General features: G+C 40.1%; 1 protein-coding gene across 4 annotated transcripts in view; it reads right to left on the bottom strand.

Annotated features, from left to right (window-relative positions):
• The window catches only part of LOC127442887 (gastrula zinc finger protein XlCGF57.1-like), a 119159-nt gene that overhangs the window by 74535 nt on the left and 24795 nt on the right, over positions 1 to 19829 (bottom strand). Inside the window, exons 1-3 of one of the 4 annotated variants that reach the window (XR_007897543.1) lie at positions 5627 to 5815; positions 3993 to 4106; positions 432 to 3320 (exon numbers count right to left, since the gene is read on the bottom strand). The exons of 1 other annotated variant lie outside the window; for it this stretch is intronic. Coding sequence is in view for 2 of the 3 variants with exons in the window: in XM_051701195.1 (XP_051557155.1) it covers positions 3993 to 4089 (97 nt within the window). In the remaining variant the exon portion in view is untranslated. Of the gene's footprint in view, positions 1 to 431; positions 3321 to 3992; positions 4107 to 5610; positions 5816 to 19829 lie in introns of those variants that run through there. 2 more of the 4 variants (XM_051701195.1, XM_051701191.1) reach the window with 2 other exon arrangements.

Here is a 19829-nt window from a genome sequence, read left to right as displayed (position 1 = left end):
CAATAACAATATTAATTAATTAATTGAAAATTGTGATGTTTAAAAATTGAGAACACAAACGACAAGGGAGTGTAACAACATTGCATAAATGTAATCTTCCATTTTAAACTACAATTTTAAAAGGTTTAGGTTTTGTTAAATAGGCTAAAGGCAAATGGTTTGTTGGAATAAGTATGCATTCTCGGGAAAGTGAAAAACATTGTTGGAATTACAGAGTCCATCCTGAATGGCATCAGAATTATCTTTGTTGTTCAGATGTCAAACTCATTTAAAGTCGAGGGCCAGATTGGTCTAAGTGTCACTGTATGACAGCCAAACTGTTAATAAATGTGTATATACTATATATATATATATATATATATATAGTATATACACCTAGCTGTCAGTTTGTCAAGATACTCAGGTGACATTTCACCACGCTTCCTGTAGCACTTGCCATAGATGTGGCTGTCTTGTCGGGCACTTCTCACGCACCTTACAGTCTAGCTGATCCCACAAAAGCTCAATGGGGTTTAGATCCATAACACTCTTTTACAATTATCTGTTGTCCAATGTCTGTGTTTCTTTGCCCACTCTAACATTTTCTTTTTGTTTTTCTGTTTCAAAAGTGTTTTTTTCTTTGCAATTCTTCCCATAAGGCCTGCACCCCTGAGTCTTCTCTTTACTGTTGTACATGAAACTGGTGTTGAGCGGGTAGAATTCAATGAAGCTGTCAGCTGAGGACATGTGAGGTGTCTATTTCTCAAACTAGAGACTCTGATGTACTTATCCTCTTGTTTAGTTGTACATCTGGCCTTCCACATCTCTTTCTGTCCTTGTTAGAGCCAGTTGTCCTTTGTCTTTGAAGACTGTAGTGTACAACTTTGTATGAAATCTTTAGTTTTTTGGCAATTTCAAGCATTGTATAGCCTTCATTCCTCAAAACAATGACTGACTGACGAGTTTCTAGAGAAAGCTGTTTCTTTTTTGCCACTTTTGACCTAATATTGACCTTAAGACATGCCAGTCTATTGCATACTGCGGCAACTCAAAAACAATGTTAAGCTTCATTTAACAAACCAAAAAGCTTTCAGCTGTGTTTGATATAATGGCAAGTGATTTTCTAGTACCAGATTAGCAATTTAGCATGATTACTCAAGGATAAGGTGTTGGAGTGATGTCTGCTGGAAATGGGGCCTGTCTAGATTTTATCAAAAATGACTTTTTTCAAATAGTGATGGTGCTGTTTTTTTACATCAGTAATGTCCTGACTATACTTTGTGATCAGTTGAATGCCACTTTGGTGAATTAAAGTACCAATTTCCTTCAGAAACAGCAAAATCTGTACATTATTCCAAACTTTTGGCTGCCAGTGTATATTTCTACTATAGCTCTATTCAATTTATAATAGGCTACGTTACGGAAGTGAGGAAATATCATTAATTTTTGTTACAACTACAGCAGTTTATAAATGTATTTTTATTTTGTATTTATACTTTTAAATGTGTTTAAGATACTGTTTTTCTTTACAAAAACTGCAAAGTTTGTTTTATATAAATCATGTTACATTTTACCATGGTTGTGACAATCCATGCTTGATTTTACCTGAGGTTACCATGGTCTTGTTACAAATAAATACCACTGTTTAAAGTATAAAAACTACAGTACATTTTCACAAGGACAAATGCAAAATAGAATAAAGGGCTTTAAAGCCCTAAAGATTTATGGACAAAGCTAGTTTTCCTTCTGTGTAAAATCTGCTCTCTTTTAATGCAAAAATTAATTGAAAAAAAAAAAAAATAAATAAAAAAGAATTGATTGTTTCCTGAATAAAAATAAAATCCATGATTAAAGTTAAACCTTATGTACTTTATTGGACATAAATAAACAAACAAAGCAATCCCTTAAAGTAGTCAGTTTTAATATTTCAAAATTGAATTAGCCTTATACAGGGTTTATTAAACTAACCAGCTGCAGATAAAAGAACAATCACTAAAGAAAACTAAGACTTGACTTGGACTTGTGATCAAGGACTTGAGACTTGACTTGGAATTGGACCTCAGGGACTTGTGAACATGTCTTGTGCTCAGTGATGTCTTAAAATGGCAGTTTATGGTGACAACCTCTTCAAGATTCAAAATAATGCAAAAGTATAATTCAAAAGTCTAATAAATTGTTCTATGAGACTCATGATTGTTCTAAAAGCATACAATAACATTTAGTGAGAAACCAACTGAAATCGAATATATTATTTAGTGAAACTCTTTATCAACTGTTGCTTTCCAGTGCGCGTTCATGAGAGTGCACGAGAGCCATAGAGCACAAAGCCCTCGCTCACGAGATGGGGTGTTCAAGCGAGAACTTTTCGTAAAACAGGTCCTCCATAGCGATACTAACAACAGAACATAACAAAGCTGCTCACAAACCAGAGAACAGAACTTACTAAATATGTCTGGAGTTGGTAGTCGAAGAATAGATGCATTTCTATGCCCACCCTTTATTTGTTTGAACCATAGTTCTCAATCATACTGAGAAAGATAGAGGAGGCTGTGTCCTAACCTGACAGCAAACGACATGCGATAAATGTTATCTTTTCTAAGTTAATCAGTGTTTTTGTCCTAACCAGCCGTGACAAGCGGCAGTACATTCAATCGATCGCTTGTTTTCTATTTGCGACAGCACGCCATGCAGCCCGGTCTGCTGTGAACTGTCACTGGTCTAAAATCTTTATCATAATAATATATTGAAGCCAGCGTCTCACTAGCCAGTTAAAAATTACTTGATTTTGGCCAAGAATGTTACACTTAACAAATGTTTTCACTGAGGCAATAAAACAATATCTATTTATCGGGAAAAAAAAAAGATTTCGATATCGATGAAAAACTTGAGTAATTTTCTATATTTAGCCTCTGTTCTACATCTGGATGATCGGATCAGGTACGCGTCGCATGAAGTTCAGTTATATACACAACTACCTAACTGAATCACAGTCATGAAATCAGCCTGTTAGGAAGTATTAGCAGGCAGCCCTGCTGTCATGGAAACCAGTAATGTGGCTCGGTAGCCGCTAGCTAGCAGTTAACTATCTGGCTAATTTAACATAATTGTGTAACGAACCATACAACACTGACACTGCAATACAGCAATCGACTGAACACAACAACATCTCCGACATAAACACCATTGCTGTTTATGTACTATTTAGTTAATTGTTTATTCATGATCCATAGCACTGTTCTTGTGATGATGTTTATTGGCAATCCATCTTATGGTGCATTACCACCACCTGCTGAGCTGGAGAGTGGAGCATCACAAAGCGTTTCAGTGGAGTCAAACGTCAGCTGAAAAAAGAGGTCATACACCTTATGTTGGATTACATCCAAAACTGAGTGTACTTTAAAAGTAGCTTACACTGGAGATTACTTGTACACAAACAAGTTATGTTTAATTAATTCTTGAGGTCAAATAAGCATGTGGAATGCAGTTCCACCCCCATTAATGGCATAAATGTATACCGTGATAAATATGGATATCTAATGATATAAAAAATAATATTTTATAATATTTTCTGTCAGACATACTCACAGGTTCAGAATGAACCTGCCTATGTAACAGTGTGAAAAAACAATGGCAAAATGCAATAAACGGTAAAACAATATGTGCTCAAGACCAATGAGTTTATGAAAACCATAATTAATGATAATAGTATGTTGACATTTATTGCCAGCCTGTAATATAAAGCAGCATAATGTAGTATTTTTGTGTCGCTAAAATAGCTGGAAGTGGCTTATACAGGAAGTGGTCCACATTCAAGGATGATAATGGCAGCGCCCTAGTTACGCTGAAAAATGAAGGTGGATAGGGCCTGAGTTATTCAAATTTCATTTTTTTATGTGATTAATCGGAGAAATAATCAAAGATGAATCAATTACCAAAATAACCATTAGTTGCAGCCCTAACTCCTTTCATGCTTCTCAGCAGTCATTGAATAAAAATCAAGAATGGGCACCAACCTCTTTGTTCCTCAGTATCTTCATTCTTCAGTCTGAATGGTTCTGAAATACTGACGTCTTCACTCTCCTCTTTAACAAACTCCATCTTCAGCAGCATGTCAAGCAGATTTAATTCTAAGGGTCAGAGAGAGGGTAGAAAGTTATGGAATATCTTGCGTCCATCTGCTGTTTGAGCTAAGCATACCACTTATTTTCATCTGTACAAGGATGCCAACATCATGAAGTAAGTTTACATTTAATGGACTGCGAAATATTGAGTCAGGAGCATGATTTTCGAAATCGATGAATCGGAGGCCGGTGTTATGGACCGTCTGGGGATCGTGTTAACTGGGGATGTGCGCGTGCATGTGAATAATCTTACTTGCCTTTTCAGAAGATTCGTTCAATGTGAAAAGCCAAGGAGCAAAGAAAAGATGTTTTGCACATTATAAAAAATGTTGGTATCATTATAAACCCGCTTTGTTTAATTTATTTCTGTTCTAATGAATTTGAAACAGATTAAGAAACAGATTTTAACGGTTTCACAGGATAACATGGTCGCCCATGTTAATGTGGGACATTGGTTTGAATGGAAACTGATGATTACACTTGTCAGAGTGTAAAATTGAAATCACAAGTTGAATTATTTTATTTGTAACATTAAAGTATTATAGGCTGATATGTGTCAAAAATAGGACTATCCTATTTTTCACATCCGAGTTAAAGGCCTGTTGGTATAGGGTGTTCCCTAACCATGCAAACCGACCTGGATTCAAATGCTCTGCGTGCCTCTGCATTTTGTGCATGACAGTGTCGTATGTTTATGAGTACCCATGACACTGCCAAAAGATGATCTTTCAGAGGTGCAATTTTGCTTTTGTGTAGAGACTGGAGAGCATAGTACAAAGGCCAAATTGACCAATGGGTGAAAATAAATGATACTCTGAGAAATCATGAGAAAGTTCTTCAGAAACATCATGATTTTGTTTATTTGGCAGAATCTTTCATCTTAATAATTATAAAAAACCTGTTAACATATTTTTTTTTTTCTTAGTAATTCAACCATTCTCAGAAAATTCAATAGATTATACTGTAATATGGCACTAAATGTGAAATTTGAGGGTAACATACTTTCAGGCTTTTTCATCTCCCATAAGCATAATGCAATGCATTGTTTACACTTGCCATGCAAAGGCAACACACAGTAACTACACATTTATTCAAAATTGAGTTATGAGCTTGAAATTGGGTCTCTTAGTCAGCCCATGGTCTGTCCTGTGACAGGTGTGTTTGGCTCGCTCTCTCGCTCAGATTCAAAGAAATGTGACAATTTAATAAATCATATTTAGCTGGAGAATCTATGAAGAGTTGTTTCTCAGTTTAAGTGCTATGTGTACTGTCAGTTTGATTTACAACTGGACCAACATCCCAGCTTAAATTACTTGTTCATTTGGTTAAGTTTCATTATAGTAACAATGGTAGGAGAGAAAATTACTTTATTTATTTTTAAACCACTATTATGGTTAATCAAGCCATTATTCATTACGCATTTTGTCGTCCGTAACATGAAATATCGTCACATGCACTTAACCCGTCTGATACGGGGGCAAATGAAAATAAAAGAAGGGGTGAAACCCACCAATTTAATTACTTACAGCAACATATCTTCTTTAATTTGTTCATATAGCTCAGTAAAACCTCCGTAAACAAGCGGAATCCACATGAAAAACAATGTTTCTTAACTTGGGTTTTACAGATAAATTAAGCACCAACGAACAAGAGGAGGAAACTGATTTTATCCACAAAAGTTTCTCAACAGACTGAAGATTCAGTCGTGTCGCAGCGCTTATGACGTCACAACATGCGTCGGAGATTCTTCTTCTTGGTTAATGGCTGTTTACTCTTAATATCATTACCGCTACTTACTGTACATAGCAGACTACATCCTGCACAAATGACACTCTACTGACACTCTGACCAGATCTTCAGTGATGCAAAGATGTGCACTTTAAAATGATAAATGACATATTCCAACATATTTTCGAGAGTGATATTTAATGTAGTTTTCTCAAATGTATATCCGGTCTGGATTTAGAAAACAACACAGGACTATCACTGCTGAGCTTTAAAGTGACCAGTGATTATACTGAAACCAAAAAAAAAAAAAAAAAGACTTGCAGGCTACAGCCCTTTTCCTTTAACTTTTAAGGAAATGTGGCTAGAGTATTTTCTATATTTTATATTTTGCTTATTGATATTATGCTTGAAATCGATTATAACCAGTTATGCAATCATATTCACATCCATGTACTCAGGTTTATATTCATTCATATTACACTATGAAACAACATTTTTGTTCCTGGGTAGTAAGTGTTACTTCCTAATTTCCTAATGCCTCAAAAGTATAGAAAATGGCTATTATTCCCCACAAACTTTGCTTTTGTGACCAGTACAGTGATATTTTGAAATGTACCTATTTTCAATGAGAAAACGGGCAAATTTGTGTCTTTTCGTTCACATAAAGTCAGAAAAACATACAAATCCAAATTAACCTGTATTTATACTAAAGTAATACAAAAATGACTACAGAAGATTTAGAAGTGAGTAGTTTTCCGAGATTTACGATTATACTGTAAATCACTTTCACAAATCAGCTCCCAAATGTAGTCTCCCATCATGTTCTTGTTATACTGTCCTTGGTAGCGGCGTTCAAAGTCTAGTATATCCTGATGGAAGCGCTCGCCTTGCTCCTCCGAGTACGCTCCCATGTTCTCCTTGAATTTATCAAGATGAGCATCAAGGATATGGACTTTGAGGGACATCCTACAGCCCATTGTGCCGTAGTTCTTCACCAGAGTCTCAACCAGCTCCACGGAGCTTTCAGCCTTGTGATTGCCCAGGAAGCCCCGAACCACTACGACAAAACTGTTCCAAGCCGCTTTCTCCTTACTAGTGAGCTTCTTGGGGAATTCATTGCACTCCAGGATCTTCTTTATCTGTGGTCTGACGAAGACACCGGCTTTGACCTTTGCCTCAGACAGCTTAGGGCAGAAGTCTTTAAGGTACTTGAAGGCTGCCGACTCCTTATCCAGAGCTCTGACAAATTGTTTCATAAGGCCCAATTTGATGTGCAGTGGTGCTATCGGCACCTTTCGGGGGACAACCAGTGGCTCCAACTTGACGTTGTTCCTCCCCACAGAGAACTCGGTCCGCTGTGGCCAGTCCTGCCTGTGGTAGTGCGCCTTGGTGTCCCTGCTGTCCCCAAGGCATCCCAAAAAAACACATTTGAAAATTAAAACTTTTACAATTTTAAAAATTAACAAATTTTATAACATAATATTCCGAGCAACAATTGTCCATCTTACCTTCCAGAGTTTTTTTTTTTTTTTGCAGTGCTCGCAGGTGAAATGAAGTGCCCTGGGTTTGCCTTGATCCCCGACAGGCATGCCGAAATATGTCTTGTAGGCCTCACACATCTTAGCAAATGCTTCCACAGAGTACTTTTTCATTCTTGTCTTGATAAATTGGCTGCAAACATAGCAAAATGCATCTGCCGGATGCTTGCAGCCTCTTGATGCCATCTCAGAGAAATGCAGGTATGTATCCACTTAGGCAGCTGGAACTAAACTGAACTGGTGGGCTTAAGGCCCCTGTATTTATACTACTATTTATATTACTGAAAAGTTCTAGAAAGTTCTAGTAGTTACTCCAAGTTCTGAATCTATCTGGAATGTTCTGGAAAATCTGTACATTTCAAAATGCCACTGTCCTGGTCACAAAAGCAAAGTTTGTGGGGAATAATAGCCATTGTCTATACTTTTGAGGCATAAGCAATTAGGAAATAACACTTACTACCCAGGAACCAAAAAAATAAAAAATAATAATAATTTAGGAAGTTAGGATCCAGACATCATGCTCCGGACATGAAACAAGACTGACTGAACAGCGCATGGCAGGGAATTCATCCAAAACCGCACGCTCACACAAAGACAGACAATGAAACAAGACAGATAATGGGACGATGATGCCACAGTCCTGTCACATAAAAACCCAGACTGACAGGACCATGACACAGTATAATCTATCTATCTATATCTCTCTCTCTCTCATATATATATATATATATATATATATACACACACACACACACACACAGAGATCAGCCACAACATTAAAACCACCTGCCTAACATTGTGTAGGTCCCCCTCATGCCACCAAAACAGTGCAAACCCACATCTCAGAATAGCATTCTCAGATGATATTCTTCTCACCACAATTGTACAGAGCGGTTATCTGAGTCACCGTAGACTTTGTCAGTTCGAACCAGTCTGGCCATTCTCTGTTGACCTCTCTCATAAACAAGGCACTTCCGTCTGCAGAACTGCCGCTCACTGGATGTTTTTTCTTTTTGCCACCATTCAGAGTAAATTCTAGAGACTGTTGTGTGTGAAAATCCCAGGAGATCAGCAGTTACAGAAATACTCAAACCAGCCCATCTGGCACCAACAATCATCCCTGCGATTATCAAATCAGCCAATCGTGTGGCATCACTGCAGTCATAAAATCAAGCAGATACGGGTCAGGAGCTTCAGATAATGTTCATATCATTTCGCCTTTGAAATTTTATAATTTGCAGGTAATAGGTATCACCCCCTCTCAGCTGTTTAACACAATTTCAACCTGTTTTTTTTTTGTCAAGCTAGCTGATTTAATCTCAAAGATGAAGTGCTCAAGGTGCAAGACGGATGTTCTTTTTTCACGTATTTTCAAAGATGTCTTTGCAACTGTAAGTACTAATATGACTGCCATTATCAATAGCTCTTTAGCTAATGGAGTAACAGCCAGCTTTAAGCATGCAATTGTGCTGACTTTGCTTAAAAAAATAAATAAAATAAAAAAAAAAACATCTAGATCCAGCTATACATAAAAATTACAGGCCTATTTCCAAATGGCCTTTCATTCCAAAGGTCCTGGTGAGAGTCATTTATTTATTCTTATTTGAATTCATTTAATATCTTAAACATGTTACAGTCCAGTTCTAGATCCTTACATAGTACTGAAACTGCTCCGTTGAAGGTCACTAATGATATAGTCTCCGGTTACACATGTAACCTCGGTTGAAGGGAACAAGACATTGCTGTAAGCACTATGGGGAAGTCCTTTTAGACGACCTTGTTGAAACCCTTATTCAATCACTCCAATCCTCTGATTGGCAATGGTGTCTGAGCCCTGACTCTTTAGACGTGCAGTTGGCATCAGTGCATGTGAGTGGAGAGGAGCGTTGAGCGGAGCGGTTATAATTTCACCTGAGCAGAGAGCGCCTTTTTGAAGACTCCTCTGCTCGCTCAGGCCGCTCAGTGCCGCTCGCTCAACCCAGAATGCGCTTCATGATATCCTGGTTTAGCAATCTGCAAAATGAGCTATAGGCCTGATGTTAGAGCTCCATAACATTGTTTTAGTGAAGTTGCAACCCTTATAACCTAAATAAATGCAAAGTATAAATCAAAGTTAAGAATGAGGAAATCGAAAGGGAGTGTGGAGAGTCCGTGAGAATTAGCAAATATTTATTTTGGAATCGTACGCGTCACATTGCCAGAAAGCATGAGGATGTGCTACGCGAACATGGTAGTGCAGCAAAAGGTGAGCTAGTGGACTACACTACTATTCGATAATAAATTAATAGATAAGTAATGTATCTTGTTGTTTTGCCATCATGTTAGTGCAGCTGCCAGCTAGATGTGAGCCCGGTTCTGCGGGGTTGCGAATGTTAGAGCACCCTCAATTGAATATGTAAGATTAATAATACTGTATATTGGCAAAGCATTTTTCCTTGAATCTCAGTGAACACACACAAACAAATCCCTGCATCAAAACCAATAAACATGTATGATCATGCAGTGTCCTAATTTGCAGGCCGAGTATTTTGCTTTCATGCCTCCATTGTACAATTGAGCATTTGATTAGTAAAGATTTCCGCTCTCGCATAGAGAATTTCATAGTGGAATTATCTCACTTAATCGACCACCTGTTGCTTTCGATTTCTGCTCTGGGATAAAGTGGCACAAAACTGCTGGTCAGTTTCCCAAAGCCAAATCCACACCTTAACGAGAAGTGAAACGTAAAAAAAAAAGATTCTAGATTAGTGCTCGCGGATATCCTCTTCCGACATCGCTTGCTGCATTCATGCACAGAGAAAAAAAATCTGTAAATGATTGAATATTAGAAAAAAACTTCTTAAACGAAGGCAGTGTAATTTTGAATTAAATATTTTTTATTTGTTTTGGGATCATTAAACATGAAAACATTTAATCTAATATATATATATATATATATATACATATATAGGACAAAATCTCGCTTTATGCAGGACAAATATTTGTTATTTGTTAAATCCACAGTTAAACCTTGCTGTACATATAAAGAGCACATGCACAACACATGATCTTTTGATGCATATAAAGTCCAGATTCACTTTATGCTGCTTTAAAAATATCAAGGAAAAACAAAAGGGGCACATGATATCTACTACTATAATAATCATTATATAAATAACCACAGTCCTTTAGATTGCATATGATTCATATAAAACTGTAGGGAATATTAATAAAGCAGCAACACTGAAAAAGAGAAAAACATTCACTGCTCTTTTCTGGATAACTTAATAAACCCTTTAAAACTGAACACAAAATTAGGATGATAAATTGCTCATTTTATTTTACAGACCCAAAGTGTGATAGCATTAAATCAGAAACCTATTCATTTATCAAATCTACAGTATAATCAACTGAAGAACAATTATGAATTTCACTTTTACCTGCAATATTTTTCCAGGTACCAGTCCATCTTTTCATTATTGCCATAAACCACTCGAACAAACTTTAAAGTTGAAAAGATTGTGTTTTTCTGGGTCGGTTGTATCACTCGGGTCCAGTTTAAACTGAAAATTGCTAATTTGCGTGTATGCGAGTTTCCGTGCAACACATATGTTTTATCACTTGTAGAGGCATGTTTGATAACTTGTTTAAAGTAAATAATGGTAATTTAGAACAGAAATTTTTTAAGGTATTATTTGAAGATGTTGATGACATATGTGCTAACAGAGAAATATTTGACTAATTGCAAATGATAATGAAGGTCTGGTTTACCCGATTATTTAACAGCAGTTGTAAACCAGTCCAAAATAAACAGCGAGATTTTATATACAAAAACACAACAATACAAAATCACATAATTTCAGATGTGTACATTACTAATCATTTGATAATTTAATAAATGTTGGTCTATAATCTATATTTCATCCAGAGGGGCACCTCAGCCCATGTGGTCAAAGGGGCAGTTGCTTGGGCCACTGTAGCTACCCCCTGTGTGCGTGCTTGGAACCAAGTATACTACAGAGAAATGTAATGTCAGAGCGGGATTTGAGCAAATGTTTTTTTACCAGTGAGCGCGAGCGGTACTTGAGCGGAGAGTCCGCTTGGGCCGTGAGCGGCTGAGCGGAGCGCACGTGCATGGAGCGGGTTATTGAGCGGAGTGTCACACCTCTCCGCTTCGCTCACCTGCTCTGGTTGGCATATACACTATATGGCCAAAAGTTTGTGGACACCCCCTTCTAATTAATGAATTTGGTTACTCCATTAAATCCAGTAAAGAAAAATCTTAATGTTTCTTTATGTAATGGCTTGGGCTTTGTGTGCTTCCAAATTTGTGGCAACTGTTTGTGTATAGCCCTTTTCTGTTCCAGCATGACAATGCCCCTGTGAACAAAGTGAGATCCATAAAGAAATGGCTTACTGTGTCTGGCATGGAAGAAATTGACTGGCCTGCACAAAGCCCAGACCTGAACCCCACTGATCACTTTTGGGGTGAACTGGAACAGCAACTGTAAGTCAGGCCCCATCGACCAACATCAGTTCCTGACCTCACTGATAGCCTGTCTGAATGAGAGCAAATCCCTGCAGCCATGTTACTACATACAGTATAGTGGAAAGCCTTCCCAAAAGAGTGGAAGCTGTTATTACAGCAAAGGGGAAAATTGATGCCTAAGGTTTTGAAATCAAATGTTCATCAAGCACATATCGTGTCCACAAACTTTTGGCCATATAGTGTATAAGCAGGCACCCAGTCACCCATAATAAGGGCAGGGGCTCACCCGCTTAAATGTAAAAAGTGCTCTATACAGAGATAACTTGTGAACGTCCAGGTTATAAAATCTCACAAACGTGTTTTGTGAGGACCATCCTACTGCCAAACATATGTCCTGTAAGGACACACCATTTGTCCATGCCCATGAAAAGGCCATGACTCTGGTTGAATGCACTTTGACTTCAATAGGGCAATTCGTGCCCCGTGAATCATAAGCAAAGGCGATAGCATCAATGGTCCAGTGAGAGAGCCTTTGTTCGGAGACGGACTTTTGTGCATCCTCCATAACAAATAAAGAGCTGATCTGACAGCCTAAACTGATGGGTGCGTTCAACATTTGTATGCAATGCCCTCACCGGAAATAGCATATGCATAGATTTATCTTCATCTGAATTAAATGGTGGGGGAAAGAAGGCTTGCAAACAAACAACCTGAGCTCTGTAGTACATTTATAAAAACTTAGGCACTTAGCCTTTCTTAGGTTTAATGGTGGCTTTTGACAGATCTGGACCAAACTCCAGGCACAAGCTTTCAGTTGACAACGCCTGCATGTCACCCACCCATTAAATGAGGCCAAAAACAATAGGAGTGCATTCTTTAAGGAAAGCACCCGCAGCTCAACAGATTCCAGTGGCTCTGATGGAGAGTTTGCGAGTGCTTTCTGCACCAAATTTAAGTCCCAAGTCAGCACCATAGCAGGGCGAAGGGGTTCAAATGCCTTGCTCCCCTAAGGAACTTTATGACTATATTATGTTTGCCTATCGATGAGCCAACCTACAGGGCATGGTATGATGAGATAGTTGCTACATAAACCTTGAGTGTTGTTGGGGTGAGACCAGCAACCAGCCACTCCTGAAGGAATGTTAAAATCTCAGCTATGGGGCAATTCACCGGGTCTTTACCAAGCAAAGAGCACCAATTTGCAAAGACGCACCATTAAAGTGCATAAAAGCATCTTGTGGATGGTGCTCTAGCCTGTATAATGGTGTTCATCACCAACTGAGCCAATTCTGGCTTGTCCGTTGTCCTTTGTCCACAGGCCACACGTGTAGATTCCACAGCTCTGGACGGGGATGCCAAATCGTGCTTTGTGCTTGAGAGAGAAGATCTCTCCTCAGTGGTGTTTCCCATGGAGGGCTGTCTAGTATTTCTGTCATCTCCAGAAACCAGGACTGATTGGGCCATTTCAGCACAATTAACAGAACTGTTTCCATGTCCACTCGGATTTTGCTGATGACAGAATGAAGGAGGTGCACCAGGGGAAATGCATACTTGCATTTCGCCAGTCATTTGTGAGCCAGCGCATCCATGCCCAGCGGGGCTTGGGACATGGAGTACCAAAGGGGAGAGTGGGCGTTCTCCACAGAGGCGAATGTCAACTTCTGCTTTGCTGAATATTTCCCAAATCCTCATCACTGTCTGAGGGTGAAGTCTCCATTCCCCTGGTAATGCTCCCTGGCATGCCAACAGATCCGCAATCCAAATTTCAGATGGCCCAGAACATGTGATGCACACAAAAAGAGTAGATGGTGCCCGCTCCATTGGAGAAGCTGCTCTCATGCTCATTAATTGTGGCAATCGGAGTCCGCCCTGGCGATTTATGTATGTCACTACTGTTGTGTTGTCCGAATGAATCAGAATGTGGTGATTCACAATGTTAGAATGAAAAGCTCTCAAAGCTAAAAGACAGCCAGTAGTTCTAGGCTGTTGATATGCCACACCCGTTTCGCACCTGTCCAGGTGCCAAAAGTCAGGTGTCCATCGCACACCGCACCCCAACCTGTGTTGGATGCATCTGTGGTCACCACTTTTCTTCTGAAAATTTGACCCAGCATAACACCCTGTTGGTAGAAGGTCAGTGCTGTCCATGGTGCTAGAGCAGCCAGACAGTAGCTAGTAACCGCGATGCACCCGAGGCTCCAGGCATAATGTGGAGCATGTCACTTGAGCCAGTACTGGAGAGGTTTCGTGTGTAACAGACCTAATGTTACGGATGCTGCATAAAACCCAGCATTCTCTGAAATGACTTCAGTGGCAATGTTTTCCCCAGTTTGAACCGAGACAGGTACCTAAGAATGGTCTGTATGCGCTCGTTCATGAGGTGCACTCGAGATGAACCCCTAAAAGGGAGATTTGCTGGCTGGGAAAAAGTGTGCTTTTTGCCCAGTTGACATTCAGGGGCCGTTTACACGACAACATTTTCAACTAAAAACGGAATATTTTGTATGCATTTGGCTGTTCGTTTACACGACAATGGCGTTTTGGGGCCTGAAAACGCAAACTTTTGAAAACGGGTTTCAAAGTGCACGTTTTTGAAAACGATGTCTTTATCGTCTCTGTGCAAACATACAAAAGCGAATTTGTGAAGACGATGACGTCATGCGCACGCGTATTACATGTTATATAAATGATTGTGGATTGATAGGCTTCAATTTGAGATGTATAATTATCAATATGAATACTGGTGTCTGTGCAAATAACAATAATCAACAATTTATTCATTTGGAGTGTTTTGTATGGAATGTGAACATTGTACAGTAGGCAGAACCTGCAATTTGAAAATCTTGAAATTAATGTATGGATTCAGATGGGAAAAATGTATTTGTATTTTAAAATGTTATTTATTTATTAATTTTATTTGATGTATCTTTACCCTGCAATTCATTCGCCCACCGCTTATGTATATAGCCTATAGACAGAGATATGATGCCATGTACAGTATTCAATGATATGCTTAGAATATGAAAACATGAGGCAGTGAAAATGCATGTTAGATCCAGTGTACACAAGACCTCTCTCTCCGTCAGAAGATATCCATATATCAGATTTCTGTCAGATATCCAAAACCAGTCAACATCAGCAGCTTGTTATGTTAACTTACTCTCCTACCAGCCCAAGAGTCAGCAGGGGGAATACAGAAGAAGGCAGGAGACGAAGTGATGGTAAAAATGAGCAGAGTTTACTGAATAATCTTGAGAGTTCAGTCTATAGGCATGTGCGCGAGTACTTCAAAACAATGCGCGAGACATTCAAAACTGCAATGGCGGACTACAGGACTGTGTTTGTGCTGCTCAAGATTTTGAGTTTATTGACACTTCTCCAGCAAAGTAATAGTAATAAAGCAACCTCACCGTTCGTCCAGACAAAACTGCTCGATGCTTTTGCCATCTTCATTGTTTGTATTCACCGCTCTGTGGTAGAATGCTTATGTGCGCAGGCGCGTAATGTTTCTTTACAAAGTGACATCGCCAACTACTGGCCTGGCATGCATAATACAGCATTTTTAGTCATTTTCGCGGATCCGCGTGAAAGGGGATTGTTTTGACGACATTGTCGTCTGTACGCGAAACTTTTCAAAAACGCAAAGGAAAAACGTTTCAGTTTTTAGTACATCGTTGTTGTGTAAACGTACCCTCAGACCAAGATTTTTCAGATGGCAAAGCAGCAAGTCTCTGTGTTCCCTCAGTGGTTCCTCTGATTTGGCTAGTAATAACCTATCATCAAGGTAATTCAAAACACGCTCATTGTTCATTTTCAATGGAGCGAGTGCCGCATCGATACATTTCATGAACGTGTGGGGAGCCAAAGACAGACCATAAGGAAGGACTTTGAACGCGAATCTCAAAAACCGCCTGTGACGCAGTACAATTGGTACATGAAAGTATGCATCCTTCAGATCTATTGATGCAAACCAGTCCTGGGGATGGATATGCGATAAGATTGGTTTCTGAGTTAACATTTTGAATGGGCACTTCGCGAGCATGCTATTCAAGCGTCTTGGATCTAGAATGGGCCGAAGCCTGCCATCTTTCTTTGGAACGAGAAAATAATGGCTGTAAAGCCCGCTGTGTGTGTTGTAGACTGGAACAGTCTCATATCGTGTTTTTTGCGACGAGACTGTGAATCTCTGCGCGCAACACCGGTGCATCCTGTGGTTGGACCACAGATTGCAGAACGCAGATGAAGCGAGTTGGCTGGCATACAAACTGAACTGTACAACCGTGCTCAATTGTTTTTAACACCCAGTCTGACATGCCCGTGAGGTCTTGCAACGCGTTCGTGCAGCGGGACAGCAGGCTTATTGATTCGCTCGCTATTGGAGATAGGGCGCCTCTCACCACAGGGAAACGGTTGAGCATAATGTGTAGGGTGAATGATACGTAAAGAGGAAATGGCCTATTTCTGAGAATGTGTGTGTTGCGTGTTTGTACAAAGGGTGCTTTTTTCTCTTTTGCGAGAACAATATCTGTTTGAGTAATACACACAGAGGCAACATTTTGAACAACGTCCCTTTCCCAATGAACACTATTGGGGAATAGGGGAGAAACACTGTGTGACTCGAATCGAGCCTTCTTCGGCTCTGTATTTTCCCGTCTGCGCGCTTTTCGCGCTGAGACAGCGGGTACTTACACTTAGACCATGGTTTGCGTGGCTTCACTGATGGCTCAGTAATACTTTCACTGAGTACTTTCAGTGCGAAGCTCTTTGAACAGCTCTGGATCGGAGCCTTGCTCATTAACTTTAAGGAGCTTTGCTTGAAAAACCTGGAGCACCGACACGTTGTGGAGTGCTGAACCAGCTTGGCCCACTACTGTATAAGCTCTTCCAGCCAGTGCGGACATCAGTCGACACTACTTGGAGGGGTGGGTGGGGCAGGATTTCCATCCCATGGCAGTATTATGGCAGAGGTGAGCTGCGATCGTCTGTTCCACCGGGGGAAGCTTCGAGTAGCCTTTTTCATCAGCGTAGTCCACTTTAGTGAGGTCAGCAGCACCTCTGACCTGAATGCGTGAAGAGTAAGGCGCATGCCAGGTATTTCTCTTCAACCGTTCTCGAGAGAATGCGAAGAAGCTCCTTGTCTGTAGCATGTGCACGTTCTTCACCTTCGCTGGGGGAAGAGACGGCAACATCGTCATGAACTACTCACCTGAAGCAACGAGTGACAGCATCATCCCCATCGTCAGAGCTGCCAAACGTAATGAGGCCGTGCACTCCAACAGAAGGCCGGCACTCATCTCATGCATATTGCACAGGCAAGGACGTTAGATCGGAAGTACGGGGGGCTTGCGCCGGCACAAGATCCTCTAATTCTTCCAGCTCAACCTCACTACCCCACTGTGCCTCCTCATGTGGTCCCTTGGGACTTAACATAGAATAGGTGAGTGGGAATGCACGAGAGGCTTGATCTTCCCTCAGAATGAGGTCAATCCTAGAGTGCAACGTCTGGAGATTCATGCCCTAGCAGTGAGGGCAGTCTGTCTCCATGAGAGCTGCTCGTGCGTGGGCGTGGCCCAGGCAGTGAACACAGCTCTTATGCTCATCAGGTGGCGAGATTTTCTGTTTGCATAAGAAACACTTGCGGAACGACATCTTTAAAAGACGCGTATCACACAAGCAGCTCTTTAATGTTAATACTGTATGAATAAAAAGGATACAGTAACTCCAGCTGGAGCACATGATCAATGACAAGCATCTCAAGTGAAGAACCCGTTCACCAAGAGCGTCTTCGACAGTGATGTGAAGAACTCTTTACCAGAACACAGATAGGAGCGGAAAGCCTCTCGGTGCAGGCACTAAGCACAGGCAACGAATTGTCCTGTTCGCATCTTGCTGAGAAGTTCCGTCTGCTGTAAGTGTATTTCGACAGCGAAGCAGAAATGGTTCCAAGACAAAGTTTGCAGTCTTGATGGAAGAAAATTCTGAAGAAATGGTGACTGAGCACCCACTTTTATAGGCCCAACTGTGCGCCTGAAGGGGCAGGGCTCAGACACCATTGCCAATCAGAGGATTGGCATGATTGAATAAGGGTTTCAACAAGGTCGTCTAGAAGGACTTCCCCATAGTGCTTACAGCAATGTCTAGTGAAATGTATCGAGAGGGAACTTTCACTTGACTCTGGTTCATGTGCTGTGCTGTGAATTCTTGACCACTGAATTCTCTTGGATCACCTAGAGCAGTGGTTCCCAACCCTGTTCCTGGAGGACCCCCAACACTACTCATTTTGGATATCTCCCTAATCAAACACACCTGATTCAACTCATCAGCTCGTTAGTGGAGACTCTAAGACCTGAATTGGGTGTGTCAGAAAAGGGAGATACACAAAATGTGCAGTGTTGGGTGGCCTCCAGGAACACGGTTGGGAACCACTGGCCTAGAGTGTGTGGTTGGCACCCAGGGTCTGGCTCTGCAGTAGTTTGCCTCTTACCTGAGAGAAAGGACTTTCACAGTAAACAGAGAACTTTTCCTCTTCGTCTGCCCTTTATTTTGTGGTGTCCCTCAGAGATCCATTTTGGGTCCTTTATTGTTTTCCCAATATATGCTCCCCGTGTTCCATTTTTCAGAAATATAACATTTCATATCAACGCTATGGTGAAGAATCCCAATTTGATCTACTAGTTAGGCCAGAGAGTAGCTGCCCTTTTGAGACTCTCTTTCACCCCTTAAACTCTATGGACCTGCTGGCGAGTCCAAAAGGGGGCACTATAATGTGAAAAAATTTTACGCTTAAAACCTTAAAGTCCCTGTATACTTACAGTAAGTCAAGCATATGAGGTTTCATTTGAAAACTTTCCAGAGATAACCATAACTTTTCCTGCTCTGCATTTGTTACATAAAATAACTAAATAAAGCCACAAATAATTGCGGCTCAAATTAATGCTCCCGGTAATGGGGTAGAAATCTTTATATAAAAATAAAAGTTTTTCACATAGCACCTAAATGGATAAGTAATATATCAAATGAAAGCTCTCATTCTCAGGAATACGACTGTACAGTTTATTTTGTTGCCCTAATACCACACTTCGAAAGTTTTTCAAAAGAACTGCAAAGTGAAAATGATTTCTATAAGTCATCAAATACAAATGTCTCTTTTATTCGCCTCTTTTATTACTGCTGCTGTAAGCCCCAAATAGTTAAAAACTTATCTGCTTTTACCTTAGGCATTTTCTAAAACATGAGCCATTTTTTACTTGTCTGTGAGGTTGCTTGACTGAATAATCCAATGTTATATCTTAGATGTCAGAACAAAATATGCCATCCTGCAGGAAAAGCATGCTAAACAAATCACCAGAAAAATGTCATTGTTTATTCATGATAAAATGGTACTTAATTTCAATTAAAGGTTAATTTCCCACACCTGTGGCTTTTTAAATTGCAATTAGTGTCCGTGTATAAATAGTCAATGAGTTTGTTAGCTCTCACGTGGATGCACTGGGCAGGCTAGATACTGAGCCATGGGGAGCAGAAAAGAACTGTCAAAAGACCTGCGTAACAAGGTAATGGAACTTTATAAAGATGGGAAAGGATATAAAAAGATATCCAAAGCCTTGAAAATGCCAGTCAGTACTGTTCAATCACTTATTAAGAAGTGGAAAATTCAGGGATCTCTTGATACCAAGCCAAGGTCAGGTAGACCAAGAAAGAGTTCAGCCACAACTGCCAGAAGAATCATTCAGGAAACAAAGAAAAACCCACAGGTAACCTCAGGAGAAATACAGGCTGCTCTGGAAAAAGACGGTGTGGTTGTTTCAAGGAGCACAATACCACGATACTTGAACAAAAATGAGCTGCATCGTCGAGTTGCCAGAAAGAAGCCTTTATTGCGCCAATGCCACAAAAAAGCCTGGATACAATATGCCCGACAACACCTTGACACGCCTCACAGCTTCTGGCACACTGTAATTTGGAGTGACGAGACCAAAATAGAGCTTTATGGTC

The sequence above is a fragment of the Myxocyprinus asiaticus genome, chromosome 6, assembly GCF_019703515.2.
Source record: "Myxocyprinus asiaticus isolate MX2 ecotype Aquarium Trade chromosome 6, UBuf_Myxa_2, whole genome shotgun sequence".
NCBI lineage: Eukaryota > Metazoa > Chordata > Actinopteri > Cypriniformes > Catostomidae > Myxocyprinus > Myxocyprinus asiaticus.
The sequence above is the reverse complement of the archived record's forward strand: the minus strand, read 5'-3'. Positions and strand labels throughout refer to the sequence as shown.